The sequence below is a fragment of the Tachyglossus aculeatus genome, chromosome X1, assembly GCF_015852505.1.
Source record: "Tachyglossus aculeatus isolate mTacAcu1 chromosome X1, mTacAcu1.pri, whole genome shotgun sequence".
NCBI lineage: Eukaryota > Metazoa > Chordata > Mammalia > Monotremata > Tachyglossidae > Tachyglossus > Tachyglossus aculeatus.
This window is the reverse complement of record NC_052101.1, coordinates 85,086,068-85,111,913: the sequence shown is the minus strand read 5'-3', so window position 1 is coordinate 85,111,913 and position 25,846 is coordinate 85,086,068. Positions and strand designations below refer to the sequence as shown.

Below are 25,846 nucleotides of genomic sequence, written 5' to 3'. Positions count from 1 at the left end.
AGGGCACACTTGTGGAGGTCAGGGATGGGCTCAGCAGGAGAATAAAATGGAAAGTTGAGAAGTAAAAGAGAACCACGGTGAGTACTGCTGCCGACCGTTTTCCCAGGCACTGAGGACTGAATGAGAGATTGCATTTGGACAATAGTATTCTCCCTGACTATTAGAGGGAGAAGAGCAGGATCAGACTAGCAAGGGAGGTGGAGGAAACTCCATCCCTGGAGATCAAGGACAGAATGGTTTAGTCACCTGCCCTGGAGGCAGTTCTATGATCCTAGGGCACATAAGAGCACATAAACCTAAGCAGATGCTCTAAATATGCCATTCCAATGGAAGGGCTGGGCTGAGAATCTATCACTATAGCCAACCTGCACGTCAAGGACAAGGACAAGAACAGAGGTCAGGTCATTTTCTTCCCACACTTGGCAAAACTTTACAACCCAGTGAGTGAGACAGAGATTCTGACCCCCACTTATGCCTTTAGGCCGGGTGGGAGCCTGCCCACAACCACATGAGGCTTGGGGCAGAACCAGACTGAATCAGAGTCCTTAGGGGAGAGAAGATAAGGGAAGATACTGCTTGAGGGGGTTGAGGAGGTAACTGTAGTGATAGCATTTATTAAGCATCTATCCACTTGGTGCAGCGCACTATACTGGATGCTGGGGAAGTACAGGACAAAGTTTCCCTCTAGACCGTAAGCTCCTTGTGGTCAGGGAATGTGGGGTTTATTGTTGTACTCTCTCAAGAGCTTAGTGCAGTGCTCTGCACACAGTAAGTGCTCAGCAAATACAATTGAATGAATGGAAAGTGACATGATCCCTACCTCAAGGAGCTTACACTCTAAATGTGGGGAAGATGGTCTTAACAAGTATTTACAAATAAGGTAGTTAAGTAATTGAATGTACAGATGCAAAAGTGCTGGGGACAAGGGTCCTGGAAATTACTCGGGAAAGGCTTGTTGGAGGAGTTGGGATTTTAGGAGGGCCTCAGAATGGGAGAGAGCAGTGGTCTGTCAGATTGGTGGGGTGGGGAGAACTCAGAGTGAAGTACAGCTAGAAGGTTGTTTTGGGAGGAGTGGGGACAGAGAGTTGGGGAGTAGTGGATGAAGACAGCAGATATCTATGGATTACATATTATAAATTGTTTACTTACAGTATTTTGTCTCCCCCTTCTAGTCTCTAAGTGCATTATGGTTAGGTAACATGTCCACTAATTCTGTTATATTGTACTCTCACAAATGCTTAGTACAGTGCTCTGCACAGTTAGCACTCAATATTATCAACTCTGTTGTATTTTCTCCTAAGTGCTTAGTACAGTGCTTTCTGCACGGTAAACACTCAACAAACATCATTAATGATGATATGTAAGTGGGGCAAGTTGGTGGAGAACTTTGAAGCCAAGTATAAGGAGTTTTTGTTTGATGTGGAGAGACGCAGAGCCCAGGAGAAGGTTTTGGAGGAGAGGAGAGATGTGGACTGAGCAATGCTTTGGGAAGATGATCCATCCATGCAACAGCGATTGGGCCCGGGAGAGGTTGGAGGCCGGGAGCCCCGTGAGGAGGCTGATGCAGTGGTTGAGCTGAGGCAAGATCACAACTTGTACCAGGCTGGTAGCAATTTGGGTGGGGAGGAAGGGGCGGAACTGGAAGATTCCTCAGGGAGGGCCGGGTCAGTCAATGTGGGGCTGTTTTGAGGCTACCCCGAACCTCTAAAGGGGGTTGATGGGGAGGAAGAGTGGGGAAGCAGACCTATTCCACGTCCTCCCACAAGACAGGAGGCCCAAACCAGTTTTGCCGGCATCTAGCTATCCCAGGTGCACTACACAAGTCAAGGAAATCTGAGGACAATCCACTGGGTTCAAGTGGACCCAGACTAAGATTCATTCATTCAATCGTATTTATTGAGCGCTTACTGTGTGCAGAGCACTGTACTAAGCGCTTGGAAAGTACAAGTTGGCAACATATAGAGATGGTCCCTACCCAACAACAGGCTCTAGAAGGTGGTTCTAAGAGGGTTCCAGCCTGGAACGTCACTGCCATCAGAAAAATGGTAACAAAAGCAGCGTGGCTTAGTGGATAGAGCACAGGCCTGGGAATCAGAAGGACCAGGATTCTAATCCTGGGTCCACCACATGCCTGCTGTGTGACCTTGGGCAGGTCACTTCTCTGTGCCTCAGTAACCTCATCTGTAAAATGGGGATGAGTGTGAGCTCCATGTGGGACAGGGATGGAGTAGCAAGGCTCAGTGGAAAGAGCCCAGTCTTGGGAGTCAGAAGTCATGGGTTCTAATCCTAGCTCTGCCACATGTCTGCTGTGTGACCTTGGGCAAATCACTTAACTGCTCTGAGCTTCAGTTACCTTATCTGTAAAATGGGGATTAAGACTGTGCCCCACATGGGACAACCTGATCACCTTGTATCCCCCCCAGCACTTAGAATAGTGCTTCGCACATAGTAAGCGCTTAACAAATGCCATCATTATTATTATTATCTACTCCAGCACTTAGAACACTGCTTGGCATATAGTAAGCATATAACAAATACCATAATTATTATTATTGTTAGCCACTTATTTCCACACAAAAGCAGGATGGGGTGGGTGGTGGAGAAATCCCAGTGCTCTCCTACTTGGGAAGCAACATGGCCTAGTGGAGAGAGCACAGGGCTGGGAGTCAGAAGACTTGGGTTCTAATCTTGGCTCTACCACTTGTCTGCTGTGTGACCTTGGGCAAGTCAATTTACTTCTATGTGCCGCAGTAACCTCACCTGTAAGATGGGAAAAGACTGTGAGCCCCACATGAGACATGGACTGTGTACAACCTGTACCTTGGACACTGAGGTGTCCAAGCAGCAGACGGGCTGCCGCCACTTCTCTAGTTCTCCCCCGTGGCACTTGGTAAGCACTTAAATACCATTTAAAAAAAAAATTCAAAACAACTCAAACATCAATCACTTCAACATTCTTCACCCCTATCCCCACACCACATACGCATATTTGAAGCTCCTCCATGAGGGAAGGGGCAAGATAAAGGGCGTTAAGGATTTTAAATGGAAAGATACAGGGTGATAAACTTGCCCTGAGCACCAGGGAAACACAGAGGTTCATTCAAGTCTCCAAACTCAAGACCCCTGATATTCATTCAATCGTATTTATTGAGCACTTACTGTGTGCAGAGCACTGTACTAAGCGCTTGGAAAGTACAATTCGGCAACAGACAATCCCTGCCCAACAACCGGCTTACAGTTGAGAAGGGGGAGACAGACAACAAAACAAGTAGACAGCCACTGCCCCACAGAGAGTAGGCAGCTAGAAACCACACTAGGGAGGAAGGGGAAACCTTGGCCACAGAGCAGTGGGATAACACAGTAAACTGAATCTGGAGAATGGCCGAGTCGTCACACCAGGCACCGGGAAAGCGTCTCACAGAGCTCCTCTGTAGGTAGCCCCTCACCGTAGTCCTCAGGTCCCCTAGGCCCCCTCCACAGCTCTTTGAGCAGGAAATAACTGGCCCACCCAGTCTCTTGGAGCCAAAGAGCTGGCAGTAGAACCAAGATGGTAGCTCGCTCTACACTTGGCTCTCTGCTAGCCTCCAGCCTGGTTCGGGAAAGTGTAGGCCTTCCCCTTGCCCTCACCAGACCACAAAGCCAACTGGAGCTGCTCTCGGCCTCGGCCTTGGGGCCAATGGCAGGGGGAGGGAGCTGCCTCCCCATCCCGAACCTGTCACTCATTCATTGCTGCCATCAACGAGCAGCTGTCGGACCAAAAGCAGGCTATCCAAACTGGAGCCTCGGGTGAGCTAAATGATGGCAGGGGAGGAGGAGGAGGAGGAAGACGAGGTGGTGGTGGAAGTCGAGGTTGCTGTCGCCACTTCTTGAGTGTAGGAAGTACCCCCCACCCCCAGGGACCCTGTGAGGAGGGCCCAAATGTCTGTCTTTGCTGCCTGGGCAACTCAGGGTCCAGAGTTCCACAGCCCTCCTGTCACAGGCACACTTGGGCTGAGAAGCAAATGTATTTCAGCCCTGTTCCAAATCCTCACAAGAAGGGGGCCTTGTGCCAGCGGTTCTGCTGAGATCCACGGGGGTGCCTGGGCCTCATCAACCGGCACAGCGTTGCTTGGTTGTGCAGCCCTTCGACTGTGGAGTATCCTTTACCTGGACCCCCAAGCCCGTGGTGCCTCGCCAACATCGGTACCGCGGCTCAAAGGTTGCACAGCCAAGAGGGACACGTGTCCCATGGCTGTTCCCAGTGGTTTCCGAGGAGGTAGACCGCTCCTATACATGGGAATTTGGAGCAGGGACCAGATTGCTTTCTTGCTGGATGCATCTATGCCGCTCTGGGTGGAGGGGGTCACCTGTGACGCAGAAGTCCCAAACAACCGTGCTCCACACCCCTCCTAACCCAAGCCACCTGTCAAGAACCTAAATCACCAGTGGAGGAAGAGAAGCCCCAGTGAGCACCTTTTCCTCCCTCTTCCTCCCACTCTCCCCTTGCCCTTTCCCTCCTCCTTTCTACCTCTCTGTTCTCCTTTACTAGCCCCCCTTACTCCCAAGTAGGGCCCAGAGGCCCTTCAATATTCCACCAAGTTTGTCCCATACTCAAAATGGGGAGTGGGCAGCGTCGTTGAGTCCCTTACTCCTCTCACTCTACCACCACTCTCGAGGAGTTCATCCACTCACATGGCTCCAGCTAGCACTTCAATACGAGTGACTCCTGACTTCTTACCTAGCCTACAATCCCTCATCTCCTCTGGCCTCCGGAATGTGTCCACTCAGATGTCCGCTGGAACCTCACACCTGTGTGTAAAACTGAACTACTCATCTTTCCTCCTAAATCCACTCCTAATTTGCCTATTTCTGTGGATGATACCACCATTCTCCCTGCCCCAGAAGACACAACTTTGGTATCATTCAACTACCTTCCAGCTTTCACACTCAACCTGCTGCTAAATCCTTCTGGGTCTTCCAACCCAACATTTCCCACAATTGCCCATCTCTCCACCCACCTACCACCACCCTGAGACAAGCTTTCGTTGTTTCATAGCTAGGCTATTGTATCAGCCTCCTCACCATCTCCAGCCTCTTCCCCCTCCAATCTATATGCCACATTGTTGCACTCATCTTCTCGCTTTGCTCATCTCATATCTCTTCTCTAAAAGAATCCTCTCCAGTTTCCCATATGCCTCCATAGCAAAGAACAGCTCACAATCGGCTTCGAGGCTCTCCGCCAATTCACCCCCAATTCCCTCTACCATGTATATCTATTGTCTTCCCCCACTACTCCCCAACTTGTTCTCTTTGTTCCTCCCAAACGAACCTTCTAACTTTTCCTCCCTCTTGGCGCTCCCAGTGATACTTATTGAGTGCTTACTCTGTGCAGTACACTGAACTAAACACTTTGGAAGAGTACAATAAAACAGAATTGGTAGAGGCATTTCCTCCCACCACACTCAGACTGTTTCCCTGGCCTGGAACTCCCTACCTCACTAATCCGAGACACTAGAGCTCCCCCAGTTTGAGGCCCTCCCAATATTCCACCTCCTCCAACAAGCCTTCCCCAAGTCATATCAACCCAACTGCCACCTCCAGCACCTTTTCGTCCTCTTCTGCAGGACTTGTGTGTACACGTATAATCACTTGTACAGTCTATAACATCTCTACGCGCGTCTCCCCTGCTTGACCGTAAGCTCCTTGTGGGCGGGGAACGAGTCCCGTGCTTCTGTTGTACTTTCCCAAGTGCTTGGCACGGTGCATCGCTTTGTGACCGAGAACTGGGAAAGGAAATGAGGAGAATGGAAGATGGACACTTCTGGCCTGACCCAGCCTTGGGCTACATAAAGGAACACTGGAAAGTGTTTGGGACAATGCAGGCACTCCTAAGAGCCTGGAAGGTACAACTGACTCATCAAGCCCAATCACTCCGTGAGCCTACCAAAGACTCCAAACGACGCGCTGAATTTGGGGAGGGAGCAGAATGGAGGAACAACGTTTCTCGAAAAAATTAATAAAATCAGTGAAGCAACGCCACTCTAATGTGAACTGAAAACCAAGCAATGAAGCTGCAAAGATTAAGAGTGCGTGAGTGTAGGTGTCTTGGCCTCAGTACCTCGTCGCCTTCTCGCAGGGACGGCTGGTAATTATGCTGGTGATTCAGACGACGGCACCGACTTGGGCAACCGGGACGGAATGGGACAGGAAGGATACACGTTTGAACAAACATGGGCCCCAACTGTAAATAAGTGGCAATCTACACAGGAGAAAATCACCGCAAGAGCCTCAGTTGGAAGGGGAAAGGTTTAGAGGATTCTGAGGAATAGACTTTCTTTTCTGTGTTCTTGGGGTGCTGAGTAAATGTTACATAATACAGCAGATGGAAAGCTCAAGAATGCTTGAACGCTGATCAGAACCCAAGCTAGCACAGCTAGCGGGCAGCAAAGCAGGGAAGCGGTTCCGAGGGACTTACGGGTTAGAGTTGGCAAAGGCCAAAGGCACCTGTATCCCAAACACAGGACAGGAAACACCAGTAAGGTGAGTATTAAGCGATGAAGGGGGAAAAAGGTAAAGAAAAAGTGAAGGAAGGTTGACTATGTGACTCAGACCCAATCTGGAGAACTGGGATCGTTTTAGTGAAATAAATGGGAGACTGAAAGGGAGGTTGTGGGTCTGCAGACTAAGCTCTCTGTGGGCAGGGATCACGTCTACCAACTCAGTGTACTTTCCCAAGCGCTTAATATAACATTCTGCACACAGTAAGCACTCTATAAATACCACCAACATCAGTTTGGAAAGGAAACACCAGGAGAAAAGTTTTCTACCCCAGTACGAAGGACCGGACAGAGAAAAAGGACCAAAGGGAAAACAGGGCAAATTGAGGAAGTCAATAGGTCTGGATCCTGAATGATTTCTCAGGAAGAGGGAGCAATCAATCAATGGCATTTACTGAGCACTTATTATGTCCCCACCACTATATTAAGCACTTGGGAGAGTACAACACAACAAAGGAGCTCTCCTTTGGGGTGAACTGGACAGTAAAAAAAAAAAGAACACGGAAAAGACTCCTGCATCCCTGGTAAAAAGACTGTAAGCTCAAGTTCTCACCACTCTATGAGCTCTCACAGCCCATGACCTGGTGAGAAGGGGTGGAGCCCAGACAGACACCTCATCAGACCAGTTCCTAAAGGCCTAGTATAGGGAGCAGGGGTGGGAGGGGGCGGGCACAAAGGGAGCTAGAAGATGTCCATTCCACTTCTCCCCTAATGCCCCCCTGGGGAGTTGGGGAAGGGGGTGGTGGAGGGAAGAGGAAGAAGAGAGAAGAGAGAGATACAACCTCTCTCCCTGGAGTCCATTACCCAGTTCTTGCCGAACTTCCACTCTGGGCTCCGGTGACTGGAACTAAACACATCCTATTACACCAGCCCTTTCTGCCATAAGTTCACCAAACAGGGAGGGTGGGGAGGGCACTTGGAAACCGTTCCTTCAGTCCACTTTCCTCGACCCTCTGACGCTTCCCAGAATTAAACTCCAGGCAGGTTTCTCAAAATGGGAGGCATGTGACCCGGTTTGTCCATATGCCAGCGCAGATACCGCCTCGCCAAGGGACACGGCATGCTGATCGAGCGTAGGGAAGAAAACAAAACCTGGACACGCTAGCCCGAGGCAGCTGGCGCACAGCTTGAAGGACGGCCACGGGCAACAAAATGTATCAGGCAGGCAATGGGTTCTTCTTTTTACACAGTTCAAACGAAGCCAGTGGTCATGAGCACATGTTAATCCATTATTATTTATTAGCTGTACAGCAGTATATTCACCATCCTAGCTTTCAAACCCCCCCCCATTACATATTTTATAACGTTTCTTATAACGGCTTCCTAAAATAATGAAAAATATCACACAGTACAGCTAAGTACAAAAATGCATCAACCTAGAATCTGGTAGCTAACCTGATAGCTCTCTTAAAAGCGATACAGAGAAGAAAAAATTGGTTTGAAATCAGCAAGACTGGCTCTATAAAAAGCTTACATATTTTAACATGTGACAGTTCATATACAAGCATCTTCTGTTTGGTTTTTTTTTGTATTTGTTTCACATTTCTCTTGAAGAGCCATAATTTAAAATTTGACTGACCTAGTCAGATTTCCCAGCCCAGATTTCCAGGGCGGCAGTGGGAACTGGACCCCACTTACAACTGCCACTTTGCTTTCACCATAGAAGTCATGAAACGAAATTCAGCTACAAAATAGAGCAAAGAAAGTTTAGGTGTGAAATCAGAACGGAAGAGAATTAAACAAGTTTCAAATGCCAGCCCCAAGTGCTCGGAATCAAGATTGCCCTTGTGACTTCTGTTACTCAGCAAGCGACAGCCTGGGCACCTTTTCTTTCCTAAGTAATTGTGATTGGTTATCAGACAGCTTTTGCCCACAGTCACACACTACTGAATCTGTTGTCAATTCACTTGCAAGGAATTAAAATGTTGGATCTAACTCATTCTGTCCAACCTCTTAATGGAAAAGATTAAAGTGTTAAAAAAAAAAACCCAACAAAACGAAAACAAAAAAGAGTTATTTACAAGCTTGACCATTACAAATACTTTGCCAAGAAGCAAAGTGCTCATGACAGAAACCAATCGTAGCATGCCATACTACTGGTGTGCGGCTGACTCCGAACCGTAGGAAGTCAGGGGGAAAGCCAAAACAAAAATGGGTTAAAGTCTACGACCCTTTTCCCATGTCTGCATTTACAATTAAAAACTCTCTTGGGAGGATGACGTAGAATCTCGGGAAGCCTTGTGGCACCGCTGGAGTGGTTTGCCATACTGAACGCAGGGCTTCGGTCTCTCCACTTCTGTATTAAAACTGGTCGTGTGTCAACACTGTCGTTGGACCACAATCGTGTAGTTCTGAGCAGAAAAGCATTGAGCACCTCACAGAAAACCCTCTAGGCCTCAAAAGTCACTCTCAGTATCATGACCTGAAAACGCTAACATAAAATGGCAAGTTCTAGTTAAAAAAAAAAAAAGCAACAAAAACCAAACAAACAACAACAAAACAAACAAACAAAAAAACCAACAAAGGAAAAACCAGCCAACATCTCCCACGATCTTTGAAGTTTGACTCTCCAGTACTTTTGGTAAAATGGTCTAAAATGATGCACTTCCCAAAGCCAAGAAACATAATAAAAAGGAAGAAAATAGATTGGAGCCGCTGAAACACAGCCCAGGCCAGTCTAGTCAACGAGCACAGCCTTTCCTCCATCACCGGTCCATCATGCTGAGAATCATCTCCGGAGTGAGGTCACCATTGGGAGCTTCTGCTACAGCTGCCTGTGGCTCCTCCTCTTCCCCTTCGGCTGCTTCTGCATCCGGTTCTTTCTTGACTTCAACTATGATATTTTCAATGGCGCCAGTGTTCTGGTCTTCCACCTGGATGATTGCTGTTGCTAGCAGTGGGGATGGAAAAGAGGAACAAAGGAAAAACAAAAAAAGTTCAACGGCAGTCGTGAGGTGACTTCTAAAACAATCAATCAACAGCACTCACTGAGCACATGTGCAGAACACTTGAGAGAGCACAATACAACAGAATCAGCGAACACGTGCCCTGCCCGTAACAAGCTTACATTCTACAGGGGGAGAAGTCTCCTGTGGCCCCAAACTTCCTTCCCCATCTCCCCATTTAAGTCAGCCGCTCCCAGGAACACTGCAGGGGGATGGTGCGAGGGAGAATGGGGGGGACAGCCTGCTGCTACGGCGGCAGGCAGCGGGGCAATGTTTTGGAGGAGTCTGGGCTTACAAAGACCCTGCTAGGCATTTAATGGATGAATGAAACTGGCTTTCTTTTGCTCCTTTAGAAGGATAAGGATACTACAAACACTCCAGCAGAACAAAGCTGTTTTCCCATCCACTGCCTTGCAGTGCTCATTTGTACAGAGACCCAGCTAACACAGGGGTGGGGAGACCCACCCTCACACACTTCCTGAACCAGGCAACCCAAACCCTGCTTTCCTTGGGTATTTGACCCAGCTGGGGAAGAAGGACGTAAAGCATCTTGAGAGACGGGACCTATCCCAAAATTGGATGTTCTCTCTCACGCTGTCTTAGCGTCCTCTACTTTGCTCCCGAATAACCAGAGTGCAGGCTGGCCCCATAAAGACAGTGTCATGCTCCACTCTTCAGGAATGTTTGCAGATGCTTTGGGAATGAGCCACTTTACTGCCACCACCTCCCCAAAGACTTTAAGCAGAGAGAGGGGCTGATGGGGGGAGTAGAAGAGAAAATGGCTTCTAAAAATAATTTTTGATTTTTCCCGAAAGAAAAATACATAGGAAAATAAAAAAAGAGACTTCAAGCTTTCAAAAGAAGCCCGCGGAGATGTTAGAAATGAGGAGGCACACTTTAGTGATGCCTGCTCTAATATATTCTGTGCCCTACTTTGCTTCTTGACAGTCTGAAAGAATGCACAAACACTATCCCTGGGGACACTCACAAAAGCAAAATGCTGAACTTGCGAGGCCAATCTCTAAAGCCCTTCTTTAAGAAACCTGAATATTTCCTCAAAAGAAGAGACCCGGCTTCTCTCTCTCTACAGGCCGCTCTTCCATGGTCCTGTCAACTTGTTGCCACAACCTAGCGGCTAGTCCTGGGGCAACTCACCTTAGTCCAGTTCTTCAAAGCACGGTCACTTCATTAGATTTAGACAGCCGTTGAGCCATTTAAAACTCTTTACTCGCACCCACATAAAAACCAAGCAGCTACCCCTGCCTCCCCCAAGAAGCCTCCCCACCCCCACCACACACAGAGTTTCTTCACTCTTCCACGTAATTAAACTCTGAAATCAGCTCCCCTCTTGCTGGCCTGAGTGAAGGACCCCACCCCACCTTACACGAGTCCAGCATAAGCCATCCCATGGAAACAGGTTCCACTCTCCTAGCCTGAAGTAGAGGACGGTTTCCATGGGAATCGGCTTTCAAACGTTCCCCCCCGATGCCAACCTAACCGACTCTCTTTCTGGATTAAAGGAAAGTGCAGATTTCAGAGACTGTTCTTGTGCTAAATAAGAACCTGTGTGCCTGCACTGGGGACGGAAGAGTTGCAGAGGGCATGAGGTCTCCCTCTGGGACAGGCACAGCAACTTACGCTGGGTTTGTTTAGGTTGGTTGGCCTTGCCGGGTGGCCTTCCTCTCCGTTTCTTTGCTGGCGGCGGGGCTGGAGTCACTGGCTCTACTTCTGGTTCAGCTTCAATTTCCACTGCTGTCTCCTCCTCATCTTCATTGTCATCCAGATCTGGTTCAGCATTTTCTTCTTGAAAGATGGGAGGATCAGAAGAGGGAGGAAACACAGAGCCATCAGTTTACTCAGAGTCTGCTTCCACAGAACCTCCCCCAAGCTCTGTTGGGGAAAAGTCCATTCTTTTTAAGCCCCTGCTGGATTTTGGCCAGGGCCTGGAATACCCCACACATTCTTACGTCACAGAGTTTGAATGGGACATCACTTACAGAGAATGTATGAGCATGACAGGATATACCATACTGGCCCAGAAAGATGGAAACCTAAAGTCCTTTTGGAACCCATTAATTTCCTAAGTGGGGGTCATTACTTAGCATTAAACGAACATTTCAATTTAGAAAACACGCATGCCTAACGAATATGTGGATAAACAATCTGACTATTACTTTCACCTAGCTTCTTTGATCCTCAGAAATGGGTGGGGGGTGGGGGGGGGAACCCTGTGTTCCTGAGGTCAAGATGGGGCCAAGCCACTAAGGGAGACTTCATTTCTCTGCGCGGCCCTAAATACTAAGCAACGGGTGGGAGAATTTCAACACTCCCTTGGGAAACCATTCTCAAAGCCTTGGGTCGGTTTCTGGTTTAAGTTCCCTCAGCTCTATTTATTTTACCTTGTTCTGTCACAAACCCTTACGATCTCCTGCAGCCACTCAAAAGATCGAACATTAGCATTTGACCAGGTTTTGCTCCCAGGGGAGTCTTCATGAGAGACCCCTTGATTGTTCATGAGGCCCTTGGCAGGGAGAACTAAAATTCTGGTTGGAGTTTCATAGTTGCACTTTTGGGAAAGTGATCAGGCTCCCTGCTCTATGAAATGATGGCTCTGTAGTAGTAGTAATAGTATTTATTGATCAGTCATTTATTAAGCACTTACTGCATGCAGAGTATGGCACTCAATGCTGGGAAAAGAAACACAGGGGAGAGTTTGGGTCCCTGACCCTCAAAGGGCTCACAATCTAGGAATTAAGGTTGCGGGGTAGGAGGGTGGGGAGAGACGGACGTGTAAGGAGAAAGCAAAACAATTTGCAAAGTTCAACGTAAGGTGAAGACAGGGAGAAATACACAATAACATCCCTCCAACTTAAGACTCTGAGCCCCATGTGGGTCAGGTATAACCTGAATCTCTTGTATCTACCCCAGCACCTGGCTCAGAGTAAGTGTAAGACTGAGTACCATAAAACAAGGAAGTTCCAGCTACCCTCATCCTCCCTTTTGGTGTTATAGTCTGGTCCATCGAAGTTCGAGCCCCCAAAGCACCTGCAAATACCCATGGCCCAGAACCCCCTTTTGTCTGGAAAAATTCATCAAAAAGTCACCAATGCCCCATCACTTGTTCCTGTCTGCTGACCCAGGATGAGTTATTGCCAGCTCACTCAGGAGGGTCAAATCGGGGTTGGGGGTGGGGAGACAAAAATCAATGCACGTTTAAAATTGTTATCGTTATTCTGTATTGTATTGTTATATTGTACTGTCCCAAGTACTTAGTACAGTGCTCTGCACACAGTAAGCAATCAATAAATACCACTGGTTGATTGACAGAATTAGATCTGCGACCTCTTTAAGCAGATGTGGATGGCTCCTGGGACTTAGCATTTCCTGGATCTCTGAAGATCACGGTCTATTCAGAGAACCAGAGCACAGGCTGGGCCAACATGACCCTATTTTGGCCTACTTCGGTCTAGGGGAGCAGTGGCTTCCACCAAGCATGGTCTACTGGGAGTGTATAGGCCCCAGCTGGCAGGGAGGCCAGATCCTCTAGGGCCTGGCGGGGATCGAGGCCTGGGTACAGGTTTACCCTCTCGAGTCTAGGTCTGGGTCCAGCCCAGGAATCTCAGCCCACACAAGGCTCTCCTACCAGGCAGTGTGATGCTAATCTCTCCTCTCCTGACCCAATACCTACTCCTCTGCACAAGCTAAGCCCGCTCACCCCACCTCACCAATCTTGCCCATCAGACTTCAGGGCCTGTTGAGCTCTTGTGCTGTGAGAAGCCTGCAACTGCTCTTCTAGCCACAGAACCCTACACTTTATTTTGTATTTAATGCTGTCCTCAGCTTTTTTATGTTGATTTGGGGTTTTTACTGCTTTCTTTTGTCCTTACGTGTCTGTCGGCAGCTTCCTTCCCCACTGAATTCTTAGACTGTGAGCCCCGTGAGGGCCAGGGACCCTGTCTAATGCTCACCTGTGTATTCTTCTCCCAGCATCTAGTATAGCGCTTTGCACCCAGTAAGTGCTTCATAAATACCATTACTACTAGACTGCAAGCTCCTTGAGGGCAGGGATCTCATCTACAAACTAACTCCAAGAGATTAGTACAGTGTTCTGTACAGAATAAGTGCTCAAAATGATCGATCGATCCTGTATTTTAGGATGCTTACAACATACGTCAATAGAAATCAATGAGAAGCTGTGTGGCTTAGTGGAAAGAGCCCGGGCTTGGGAGTCAGAGGACGTGGGTTCTCATCTCAGCTCCACCACCTGTCTGCTGTTTGACCCTGTGCAAGCCACTTAACTTCTCTGTGCTTCAGTGACCTCATCTGTAAAATGGGGATGAGGATTGGGAGCCCCAAATGGAACAACTTGATTACCTTGTATCTACCCCAGGACTTAGAACAGTGCTTGGCACATAGCACTTAACAAATACCATTTTATTACTATTAGAACCTGGCTTACATAAGCTGACTTACGGCAAGAATTTAGTAACTTTACAAAGTAATGAGATTAGAAAGAGAGGGTGGGGGGAGACTTGGTTTGGAGCAGCTTCCCAAGAAAAGTGGCAGAGGCCCCCATTAATGGCTATTTCAAAATGGCCACACAGAGTAATGATATACACTGTAGTGGATCAAACTCACCCTGGTTACAGAGGAAACTGGCAAAATAGCAAAGGTTTCATCCTAAATTAGCTGCTCACTGCTCACAGTAAGTTTACCATACGACAAAATGCTTTACGTCAGAGGATACCTCATCCTCTTTAAGTTGCAATTTTGGCTTAGGGTAACTATGGAATTCTCTGGGACTGAAACAGGAATGAGCTTCAGCCAAAGGGGAGGCAGAAAGAGCTTGTGAATAACCAGTAGGTTCACACTCTCTCCATTCTCTCTGTTGCCAAGAGGGTCATTTCTGACCTCTAGACTCACGTACACGCCTAGGTTCTCTGTGGTGGGCCTGGAGGAGAAGAGTGACGCAGACAGTAGCCAGTAAGCCAGATGGGGTGGTTTGGCATATCATTCTGCTCAGCTCTAGCAGGAGTGTTGGGATTGCTGACTCCCAGGCCATCATGAGCTAACAACACTCAAAAGTAGCCCACATCCCCCAAATTAATCAGAATGCGAAGCAGCGTGGCCTAGTGGGAGGAGCACCAGCCCAGGAGTCAGAGGGCCTGGGTTCTAATCCCGGCCCTGCCAAATGCTTGCTGTGTGACTTTGGACAAGTAACAAATTTCCTGTACCTCAATTCTCCTGTTCTCCATGCTAGACTGGGAGCCCTTTGCGGGATAGGGACTGTGTCCAACCTAATTAATTACAGTGCTCTGCACACAGTAAGCTCAATAAATATGACTGAATGAACTTGCATCTACTTCAGAGCTTAGAACGGTGTTTGACACACAGTAAGTGCTTAACAAATACCATAAAAAAAAAACACGAGGCTTAAATGATTTTCCCATCAGACGAATCTTCAGAACTGCAGGCTTAAAGGGCGGAAGCAGACAAAAAGTATTAGATTTAACATACACTCCATTCTGCTGGAACAGATGTTTGCACCACATATTTTAGCTAGACCATCATTAGGGAACAAGGCAACATTTGCCCCAGCAAGCTCATTTGGATATAACATGTTGCAGCACTGGAAGGAACCGTTGGTGCAGGTGCCCGCACTGGACACGGTGAATGCTACAGTGTGGGTTTTTGTGAGAAACAATCCCTGCATGATGGGAGAACAGCAGCAGCAACGTGGTGTTAGTTAAGCATATACTATGTGCCAAGCACTGTATTAAGCCTTGGGGTAGATACAGAATACTCAGGTCAGCAACAGAACTGGGAGAATTTAACCCTTTGGGACACAATGGGACCTCAAATCCTGCACACCATACATAGGAACCCACTTATGACTCCCCAAACACTAGCCTTTATTCCAGGGTCTTGTCTACCATAGGCACTCACTGTTGTTGAGGACGATCGTACATGGGGCCTAGCTATTCAGTAATTTCTGCATAAAAAAGCACCCCAGGAAAACATCACAACAAACCACTGGTTCACTGACAAACACAGGCAGAGATTCCTTTCTTTTATTAGTCAGAAATTGAGCAGCCATAACTCGGAAGCCCTGCAGCTCCCTAAAGGGGTTGAGTGAAGTCCAGTTACTCTGGCCTAACAGAGAGGTAAAACCACCCAGGTGGAAGGAGAAGCAGCATGACCTCGTGGATAAAGCACTGGGAATCAGATTGGGCTCACCGTCGAAGAATTCAGTGGGAAAGGAAGCTGCCGAAAGACATGGCCTAGTGGCTAGGGCCTGGGAATCAGAAGGACTTGGGTTCTAATCCCAGCTCTGCCACTTGTCTGCTGTGTTAACTTGGGCAAGCCACTTAACTACTCTGTGCCTCAGTTACCTCATCTGTAAAAAAATGGGGATTAAGACTCTGTGAGCCCCACGTGGGATGTGGACTATGTCCAACCTGATTAGCTTGTGTTTACCCAAATGCTTAGTACAGCACGTGGCACATAGTAAGCGCTTAACAAATGCCATTTAAAAAAAAGTCTCAGGAAAAATGGCTCTGTGGTTTATAGATTATCTTCGATAACCCCTAAAATGTCAGGCTGGTGATCAACCAAAAGTGTGGTTTCCAAAAACGCAATACTCCGAGTACATTTTTGTCTGAAGTAGGCAACTCTCCAGTGGCAGGATGCTGGAGCTGCTGCTCTCTCCCTGGCGCATAAGCCGGCCTCCAACACCCGGCACACAAGACATATTAGAAGTGCACAGCTGTTGCACCTACTTACAGGTAGTTTAGCGACCTGTCTCTGAAGCTCATTTCGTGGTCAGTACTATTGTTTTTTTCCCCTCCTCTGCTTATTTTCTTCCCCCTTTTCTCTTGTTTTAGGATGGCTACATCGTTGCCAGTCCTATAACAACAGTTTTGGTGGCTGGGAAAGGAAGGAGTGGAGAAGTCCCCTCTGCTGAAGCAACAGGAGGGTAAAAAAGTGCCTTTATGCATGTCGAATGGACGTGAAAGGGAATACCAGAAATTACATCTATATGATTCGTCTCCATGGGATCTGGATTTAAAGAGATTGCTATTTAGCAAGCGCCCACTATGTGCTAAACACTGTACTAAGTGCTCGGAGGAATTCACTAGAGGTAAATGACGAAATACACTTACAGACAGGTGGAAGAAGAAACTGGGAAGGTGGATAAGTGAGAGCTTCAACAGTAGACTGCACCACACTAAGTGCTGTGGTAGACAGAAGATGATCAGGTTGGATATGGTTCCTGTCCCACATGGGGTTCATAGTCTAAGAAGGAGGGAATAGAACTGAATCCCCATTTTACAGAGGAGGAAACTGAGGCACTGAAAAGTGAAGTGGCTTACCCAAGGTCACCCAGCAGGCAAGTGGCAGAGCGGATTAAAACTCAGGTCCTCCAACTCCCAGGCCTGTGGTCTTTCCACTAACTAGGCCATGCTGCTTCAAGTAAGAGGTAAGAGAGCTTGATGGGGTGCCTTAAAGCCAATGGTCAGGAGATCCTGCTTGATGTGGAGAGGAAGAGGTGACTACTGAAGGTTTTTTAGGCATGGAGAGATTTAGATAAATGATCTGGGTAGCAGAGTCAAGTACGTACTGGAGAGGGGAGAGACTGGAGACAGGAGACTGGAAACAGGGAGACCAGTGAAGAGGCTCATTCAGGAGTGTAGCCGGGACAGGATGAATGCCTGGACCAGAGTGGTGGCTGTTTGGATGGAGAGGAAGCAGGGGATCCAGGAGATGTTATGGACCACAGCCTGGCAGGATTTAGTGACATACTGAGAGAGGTGAGAGAGAGAGCAAGGAGTCAAGCATAATACCAGGTAGAGATGGGGAGGATGGTAGCGCTGTTGAGGGGAAAAGTGTGGGCAGAAGTGGATTTGGGAGGGGAGGAGTTTGGTTTTCGGTGATCTTTAGGTGTCAGCAGGACTACCACATGTGGAGGTATTCTGGAAGCATGCAGAAATGCAAGGGAAGTTGGGGTTAGTGAAATACACTTGGGAGACAGCCACAGAGGTGGGAGCTGAAGTCAGGGGAGCCCATGAGCCTGCTGAGGAAGCGAGTGCAAAGTGAGGAGAGAAGGGGACCCGAAACAGAGCCCCAAGTGTGAGACCTCCCGCAAGGGACATTAACCAGAACTAGTTCCCACCCATGGAGTCTTTCCCAGTGCTTACTACAGTGCTCTGCACGCAGTAAGTATAAAATAAATACTATTACAGCGTGGCTCAGTGGAAAGAGCACGGGCTTGGGAGTCAGAGGTCATGGGTTCGAATCCCAGCTCTGCCACTTCTCAGCTGTGTGACCTTGGGCAAGCCACTTAACTTCTCTGTGCCTCAGTTACCTCATCTGGAAAATGGGGATTACGACTGTGAGCCCCATGTGGGACAGCCTGATCACCTTGTATCCCCCCAGTGCTTAGAACAGTGCTTCGCACATAGTAAGCGCTTAACAAATACCATTATTATTATTATTATTATTATTATTATGTCTGTGGGTATGAGGTGGAGGAAGAGGTGGCTGACTGGTCAGGGAGGATTAGATTAGAAGAGGCCATCAGGTTTGGCAAGGAGAAGGTCAACAGTGACCATGGAGAGTGTGGTCAGTCTCAGCAGCATGAAGAGGGTGGGAACAAGATGGCAGCGGGGCAGTAGAGGAGACTGACCGGGAATGGAGGCTAAGGGTGTATCTGACTCATTCAAGGAGCTTGGATAGGAATGAGAGTAGGGTCGACTCTGGATTCTACAGCCCTCTCCAGCTAAGGCTCTTTAAGCATGAGAGACTTGAGCATGTTTGAAGATAGAGGGGAAGGAGCCATCGGAGAGTAAGTAGTTGAAGATGGCAGTTAGAAAGGGAAGAAGGGCAGGAGCAAGTACTGTTAAAAGGGGAGAGGGATGGGTCAGACACAGGGAGGAGGTGAAACACTTTGAAAGCAGGCAAGACACCTCCTTGAGAGATGACTGACAAGGAAGAATGTGGGTGTAGGAGTAAAGGGGAGTGCATGCCTGGTTTCAATTTTTAATAGACAAAGTAATCAGTGAAGTTACCTGGGGCAAGAGAGAGGGGAAGAGGGGACTTCAGGAGTGGGTGGCGGGTATTAATGAGGGAGGAGAAACAACACTGCTGAACCGAAGAAGGGACGGAGTTTTAACAGGTGAGGGTGAATTGGAAGGGGTAGATGTCAGTCAGCCTGGTGCCTAGATTTCCGCTAACAGCGCTCTGCTGCACAGGCATTGGAACAAAAGAAGTGTACCTGGAAGTTGTCCAGAGGTGGGGGTGTGAGAGACAGAACAGCAGGGTGAGGGCAGTGCTAAGGACATGGATTTATGCGAGGGGAGGCTTAATAGGGAATGCAGGTGGGGCACCCCCTGCCAATAGTTTAAATTTGGGGGGGGGGGGGTAGGGAAGGGGGAGGAAGGATTAAACCTGAAGGGGATAACAAAGTTCTTAAAATTTTAAGTTCTTCCTTTCCACTTGAACTGCCAATATGCATTTGAAGTTACAAATCCACCTTCAGCAGCAGCAGAGTACCTACTGTGTACAGGGTACTGTACTATCAGGTGCTTGGGAACAGATAAAAATAGAAGACACCGTTCTTGCCCAAGGATCTTACAATCTTATTCAGCCATGGCCTGCAAGTTGCTTTAACACATCTGGGCAATGACTGGTCAGAATTCATCCCCACTATTACTGATTGCAGTCTGCATATTTTGGAAAGTGGCATCTGCAAGGTTTGATCATTTAGAAATGAATCAAAAAATATATTTGGGCGGAGAAAAACAGGGAAGATTTCCATTCTCTCCACCTGGAGTTCCTGGGTATTGTCTCTGGAATTTCCTCAACAGGAACTTGACAAATGTTGCTTATCACTAATATGTGTGTATTCATTCTTCTTTCACTTTTACAGAACCCGCACCTCAAAACCAAAATTTAGGTAGAGTTATGCTTTGCACTGATGCGAATGCTAAAGTTGCCGTAACACGGCTATGCATGCAAAAAGGTTACTTAGGCTGCAGTCGCTTTGGCCATAAATAGGACCTGCATGTAAAAATAAACAAACAACAAAAAACTAACAAAAAAACCCCTCCGTATGTTCTTTGTTGTGTGCTGCACCCGTCTGCTGCTTACTTGCTCGCACTCCGGGCCCTTGTGCAGGGAACACAGCAGGCAGGTACGAGAGTGTAGTATTGCCACACGAACTGCTAGCACTAAAATCAATTCCTTCATGCAGGTTCTTGGTTCTGAAGTCTCAGGGCCGAAGCTCATCGACCACTCCCAACGGGAGACTCCATGATGCAAACAGATAGCTGCGAGGTCAGGCACTCATTCAGTCATTGGCTAATGCCAGAAAGGAGTAATATTAATCAGCAAACACTTGCCATGCAGATGCTGTTGGGTGTGACTCAAAAAGTCAAATAAAATCCAATATTTAAACCCAATTTTTACCCAAGAAATAACATTTCATAATTAGTCCTCCAATTTTTTTTTTAACTCCCTCCCAGGAGTCAGTCATATAAAATTGCAAACCTTTAGCCAATAAGAGCAAGTGATATTAGCCAATCTTTCTGACTCAAAAGAACCCAAAGTTAGGAAGTTTGACTGCCCTATTTATCTGTGAATATAGTCTGAGAAGATAACTATTTTATTGCTCAAAAAGTGGAACCAAGTTTAGAAAAGAAAACGTGGCAGAACTCCCAAGAGAGAAGTGAAACCAGGAAGAGATATCAAACTGTCTGACCAAGGTAGCAGTTGTCAATCAAGAAGCCCAAGGCCTATCAGGAATTGTGCCCCAGACGTAGTTTTATGAAGGGAAGCGGGTGGGAGGGAGCAACTGCTTACTGCTACTTACTGCTTTTTGGTCCTTTCAAAACCTTAATCCCCTTACAATTAATTTAGTTACTGAGCTTGACTTCATTAGTTAGGATTATGGAAAAGAATTTAGATTCTGCTTTTTTCTGACAGTTTCGCCTCAACTTTAGTCATTGTATTTCTATATTTTAAGTTTTTCCCCCCCACATGACTTAGAATATGGATACGAATCCAACGCTCCCCGACATCTCGGCAGATGGGAGCACCACACATCAGAAATGGGCTCACACCTGGGTTGAAGATAGGAAATGGCCTGCTTTAAAGATATGGAAATCAGTTCCACAGAATGTCCAACTTGTGTAGCTCTGAGATGGGGGGGGGGGGGGGGGGGGGGGGACGGGGACGGACCAGCCAGCAAATCTCTTACCACTGTCAGAGGAATCCTCTTTCTTAGAGCGCATCTTTCTTTTCCTCCCACGTTTACCCTTCTTGGTTTCTCCTCCATTCTCTCCTTCTACGCCATCTGGACCAGTACAATTATCAGCATGTCTAGCCATGGTGTTCTAATCAGAGAAAGAAAAACTACTCTTTAGCTTTTAAAAATAAAAAAGAAATACAATAACGCACCTCTAAGTGAGCAAGGTTATACATAGTAAAAATTTCTACATATCGTTCATAAAGTCCAGGAAGGAGGAAAAGAGCAAAGCAAACCTGGAAGGGACCTAGTTGGTCCCTTTGTTTTGCCTTTCAAAGAAGCCTAATATGCAGTCAATCAAGGTCACCCAAATCCCAACCTGCTACGGAAGATTCATTCATTCAATCGTATTTATTGAGTGCTTACTGTGTGCAGAGCACTGTACTAAGCGCTTAGGAAGTACAAGTTGGCAACATACAGAGACGGTCCCTACCCAACAGCGGGCTCACAGTCTAGAAGATGTGATAAGGACTGGTTAAGAATGGTTAGGGAGTGAACTTTTGGGCACTCATAGAACTAAAAGACCTAGGCCGCATGTTAAGAGAAATAAGTTTGCAGGCGAGATCTTGGCACTTACCCGGCGTGTGAATGTTTTACCGCACTTAGAACAGACAAAGGCAGCAGGGACGAAGTTAGGGTCATGGTAACGTTTGAAGTGCATATCGAGTAGCTGTTTCTGGCGGAAGGTTTTGTCACAATGACTACAGGCGTAAGGCTTCTCTCCAGTATGGGTACGCTTGTGCATGATCATGTGCCGTTCCTGAGCGAGAGAGAAAGAGCAGAGAAATAGCTTCAAAGACTGATCCTTGGTAGCAGTGTTTACCACAGTGTCTCTTCCATTTATCTCACAACCTCCACTACTCTTCAATATGAGGAACCTCACTGAGGACATGACAGAGAAGTCCATTTATGCTTAGATGCACTTTCCATTTGGAAGGCAAAGGCTCAAAGAGTTAGCTACCATTCTCAAAGTATAAAAACAGGGAGGCTTCTTGCAACTCTCTCTGCCTCCTGGGGCAGCAGTTTACAACTCTTTCCCACTGCAGACCATTGAAATGTTTGACACTTGAGGTGCACTTCCCTCTTAAACCCACTCCTCCTAACATTCCCACCAATGGTCACCACTGTTTTCCCTGCCCCACCCTGCCTAGAACTGTGCCTGGCAGGAGCACCAAAGGATCCCTGTGGGGGGAAACACAGTGAGATGTCTTCTTGACATCCAACCACACTCTAAGACTGGGGGCAGGGGGAAGCTAGTCTGCCCCAGAAGGCACCTATTCAAAACGACATCACTGCTGCTGTCATTCAAAAGAGGACTTTTCCTGAAGGTGGCATCAAGTTTGATTAGCTGTCAGTTTTAGACAATCTCCTGCCATGACAGAGAGAGATGAAAATTTTTCCTCCTTGATGCTGTGCAATATAAGGTAACGAAGCACACCCTTTGGATGTTCAGAAACACTAGGAGTAGGTACTTTTCCGTCTTCTGGAACTCCTGGGAGTCGTGTACAAGCTTACCTGTCTGCAGGCGTAGTCACACTGATCACACTTGAAACGTTTTTCATTCTTGTGGGATTTTTGATGCTGAATGAGGGCATAGCGTTCATGGAATACAGCATCACAGTAACGACACTTTTTGCCCTGCTCGATGTAGGAATGCTGCTTTCGCAAATGGACACCTGGGTGGGAAAAAAAAAGAAAAATAAATTAAGGAAAATACAAACGGAATATCACCTTTTCTCGTTGTGGGCAGGGAATGTGTCTATTACTGTACTCACCCAAGTGCTTAGTACAGTGCACTGCACACAGTAAGTGATCAATAAATACGACTGAATGAATGAATCTCTTCAGGCCTACCCTCTTGGGATTATAATGCAGTTCACCTAGTAGCAAGGAGCTTTCACCCCATTCACCCTCTTCCTTTCTTCAAAGCCCTTCTGAGCACTCACCTCTTCCAGGAAGCCTTCCTAGACTGAACCCCCCCTTTTCTCTCCTTCTCCTCCCCTCCTCATTGCCCCACCTCCCTCCGCCCTATTCCCTTCCCCTCCCCACAGCACTTGTGTATATTTGTACATATTTATTACTCCATTTTATTAATGAGGTGTATACTGCTATAATTCTATTTATTCTGATGGTATTGACACCTGTCTATTTGTTTGGTTTTGTTGTCTGTCTCCCCCTTCTAGACTGTGAGCCCGTTGTTGGGTAGGGGCCATCTCTATACGTTGCCAATTTGTACTTTTCAAGTGCTTGGTACAGTGCTCTGCACACAGTAAGTGCTCAATAAATATGAACGAATGAATGATGTTTGCGATGAGATACGAAACACTTCAGGATTCACATCTACTACTAGCCACTTCATGTGGATGAGCTCTTAAAAGTTTGCAATAGAGGCTACAACCAGTTTTTTGAGAAATTCCAAATCACAGGATGGAAAGCTAACCATCCTGGCACAACTCTTTACTAGGTCTCATCTCCTGTAACTACTAGTAATAGCAGTGGCAACAGCATTCTTCAAACGCTCGCTGAGTACGGGGAACTGGACTATCGGGAAAGAGTACACAGATGGGGACCCGGTCCCTGACTCTCGGCGGGCTCACAATCTAAAAGGTGACAGACCACATAAGGAGAGATGAAATGAAACACCATGACAACATCGAGACAAAAAACAACTTACCTAAATCACTTTTTCTGGCTATGACAGTGTCACAGTGGGGACAATGAAATTTGGCCACATTCTCAGTGTGCTTCTGTAAAATGTGCATCTTCATAGTACCGCTTTGGGTAAACCGAGCATGACAAATATAACACTCATAGGGCTTTTCACCTTAAGGGGGATGAGACATGGAATTAGTAGGCAGGTTGGACAGAACTAGCCTGCACAAAAACTAACCTGAGACTCATTCTTCTCAACACTCTCTGCTACTCTCCCATCCTTCCCAGCAGTATCCTCAGAGGAGCTCTCCTCCCTCCTCTCAAGTGCTACTCCGGCCACCTGTGCTTCTGACCCCATTCCCTCTCATCTCATGAAATCTCTCTCTCCGTCCCTTCTCCCCTCCTTAACTTCCATCTTCAACCGCTCACTCTCCACTGGTTCCTTCCCCTCTGCCTTCAAACATGTCCATGTATCTCCCATCCTAAAAAAACTCCTCTTGACCCCACCTCACCTTCTAGTTATCGCCCCATCTCCCTCCTACCATTCCTTTCCAAACTCCTTGAACGAGTCGTCTATACGCGCTGCCTCGCATTCCTCAACACCAACTCTCCCCTCGACCCCCTCCAGTCTGGCTTCCGTCCCCTACATTCCACGGAAACTGCCCTCTCAAAGGTCACCAGTGACCTCCTGCTTGCCAAATCCAACGGCTCATACTCTATCCTAATCCTCCTCGACCTCTCAGCTGCCTTCAACACTGTGGACCACCCCCTTCTCCTCAACATGCTATCCAACCTTGGCTTCACAGACTCCGTCCTCTCCTGGTTCTCCTCTTATCTCTCCGGTCGTTCATTCTCAGTCTCTTTTGCAGGCTCCTACTCCCCCTCCCATCCCCTTACGGGGGGGGTTCCCCAAGGTTCAGTTCTCGGTCCCCTTCTGTTCTCGATCTACACTCACTCCCTTGGTGACCTCATTCGCTCTCACGGCTTCAACTATCATCTCTACGCTGATGACACCCAAATCTACATCTCTGCCCCTGCTCTCTCCCCCTCCCTCCAGGCTCGCATCTCCTCCTGCCTTCAGGACATCTCCATCTGGATGTCTGCCCACCATCTAAAACTCAACATGTCCAAGACTGAACTCCTTGTCTTCCCTCCCAAACCCTGCCCTCTCCCTGACTTTCCCATCACTGTTGACGGCACTACCATCCTTCCCGTCTCAAAGCCCGCAACCTTGGTGTCATCCTCGACTCCGCTCTCTCCTTCACCCCTCACATCCAAGTCGTCACCAAAACCTGCCGGTCTCAGCTCCGCAACATTGCCAAGATCTGCCCTTTCCTCTCCATCCAAACCGCTACCCTGCTCGTTCAAGTTTTCTCCTATCCCGTCTGGACTACTGCATCAGCCTTCTCTCTGATCTCCCATCCTCGTGTCTCTCCCCACTTCAATCCATACTTCATGCTGCTGCCCGGATTGTCTTTGTCCAGAAACGCTCTGGGCATGTTACTCCCCTCCTCAAAAATCTCTAGTGGCTACCAATCAACCTATGCATCAAGCAGAAACCCCTCACCCTCGGCTTCAAGGCTCTCCATCACTTCGCCCCCTCCTACCTCACCTCCCTTCTCTCCTTCTATAGCCCAGCCCACACCCTCCGCTCCTCTGCCGCTAATCTTCTCACCGTTAGGCCTCGTTCTCGCCTGTCCCGCCGTCGACCCCCGGCCCACGTCATCCCCTTGGCCTGGAATGCCCTCCCTCTGCCCATCCGCCAAGCTAGCTCTCTTCCTCCCTTCAAGGCCCTACTGAGAGCTCACCTCCTCTAGGAGGCCTTCCCAGACTGAGCCCCCTCCTTCCTCTCCCCCTCGTCCCCCTCTCCATCCCATCTTACCTCCTTCCCTTCCCCACAGCACCTGTATATATGTATTTATGTTTGTACATACTTATTACTCTATTTATTTTACTTGTACATATCTATTTATTTTATTTTGTTAATATGTCTGGTTTTGTTCTCTGTCTCCCCCTTCTAGACTGTGAGCCCACTGTTGGGTAGGGACTGTCTCTATATGTTTCCAACTTGTACTTCCCAAGCGCTTAGTACAGTGCTCTGCACACAGTAAGCGCTCAATAAATACGATTGATTGATTGATTGATTGACTGCACACAAACTACTCAATAATCGAAGGTCACTGTCCAGATTTGCGTGCACCGACTAGCAGCCTCCAAAGACCGGCAACAACCACCCCAACTATAGGCGGGGCCCTAAGGCCATTTTAACATCTCACTGCTTCTCCGTTCTCCACCCCTGCACCTACCTACCCCTACACACTCAACTCTCCTCACCACCCTTTCCCTTGGCCCCAGGCTGTCTCTTAGCACTTGGATCTTGATTCGGCCCATAACTTTTCCACAAACTA

The 25,846-nt window shown here is 47.7% G+C and overlaps 1 protein-coding gene across 6 annotated transcripts in view; it reads right to left on the bottom strand.

Annotated features, from left to right (window-relative positions):
• Positions 1-7,744: 7,744 nt before the first annotated feature.
• CTCF (CCCTC-binding factor) overlaps positions 7,745-25,846 on the bottom strand; it is a 56,382-nt gene continuing 38,280 nt past the window's right edge. For 5 of the 6 annotated variants that reach the window (XM_038772156.1, XM_038772154.1, XM_038772155.1 and 2 more), the window contains 6 exons: positions 23,461-23,610; positions 22,302-22,462; positions 21,364-21,546; positions 20,739-20,874; positions 11,120-11,284; positions 7,745-9,426 (listed from right to left, as the gene is read on the bottom strand). In XM_038772156.1, the coding sequence (XP_038628084.1) occupies positions 9,242-9,426; positions 11,120-11,284; positions 20,739-20,874; positions 21,364-21,546; positions 22,302-22,462; positions 23,461-23,610 (980 nt within the window). In that variant the 3' untranslated portion in view covers positions 7,745-9,241. The remainder of the gene's footprint in view (positions 9,427-11,119; positions 11,285-20,738; positions 20,875-21,363; positions 21,547-22,301; positions 22,463-23,460; positions 23,611-25,846) is intronic. The other variant, XM_038772153.1, reaches the window with a different exon arrangement.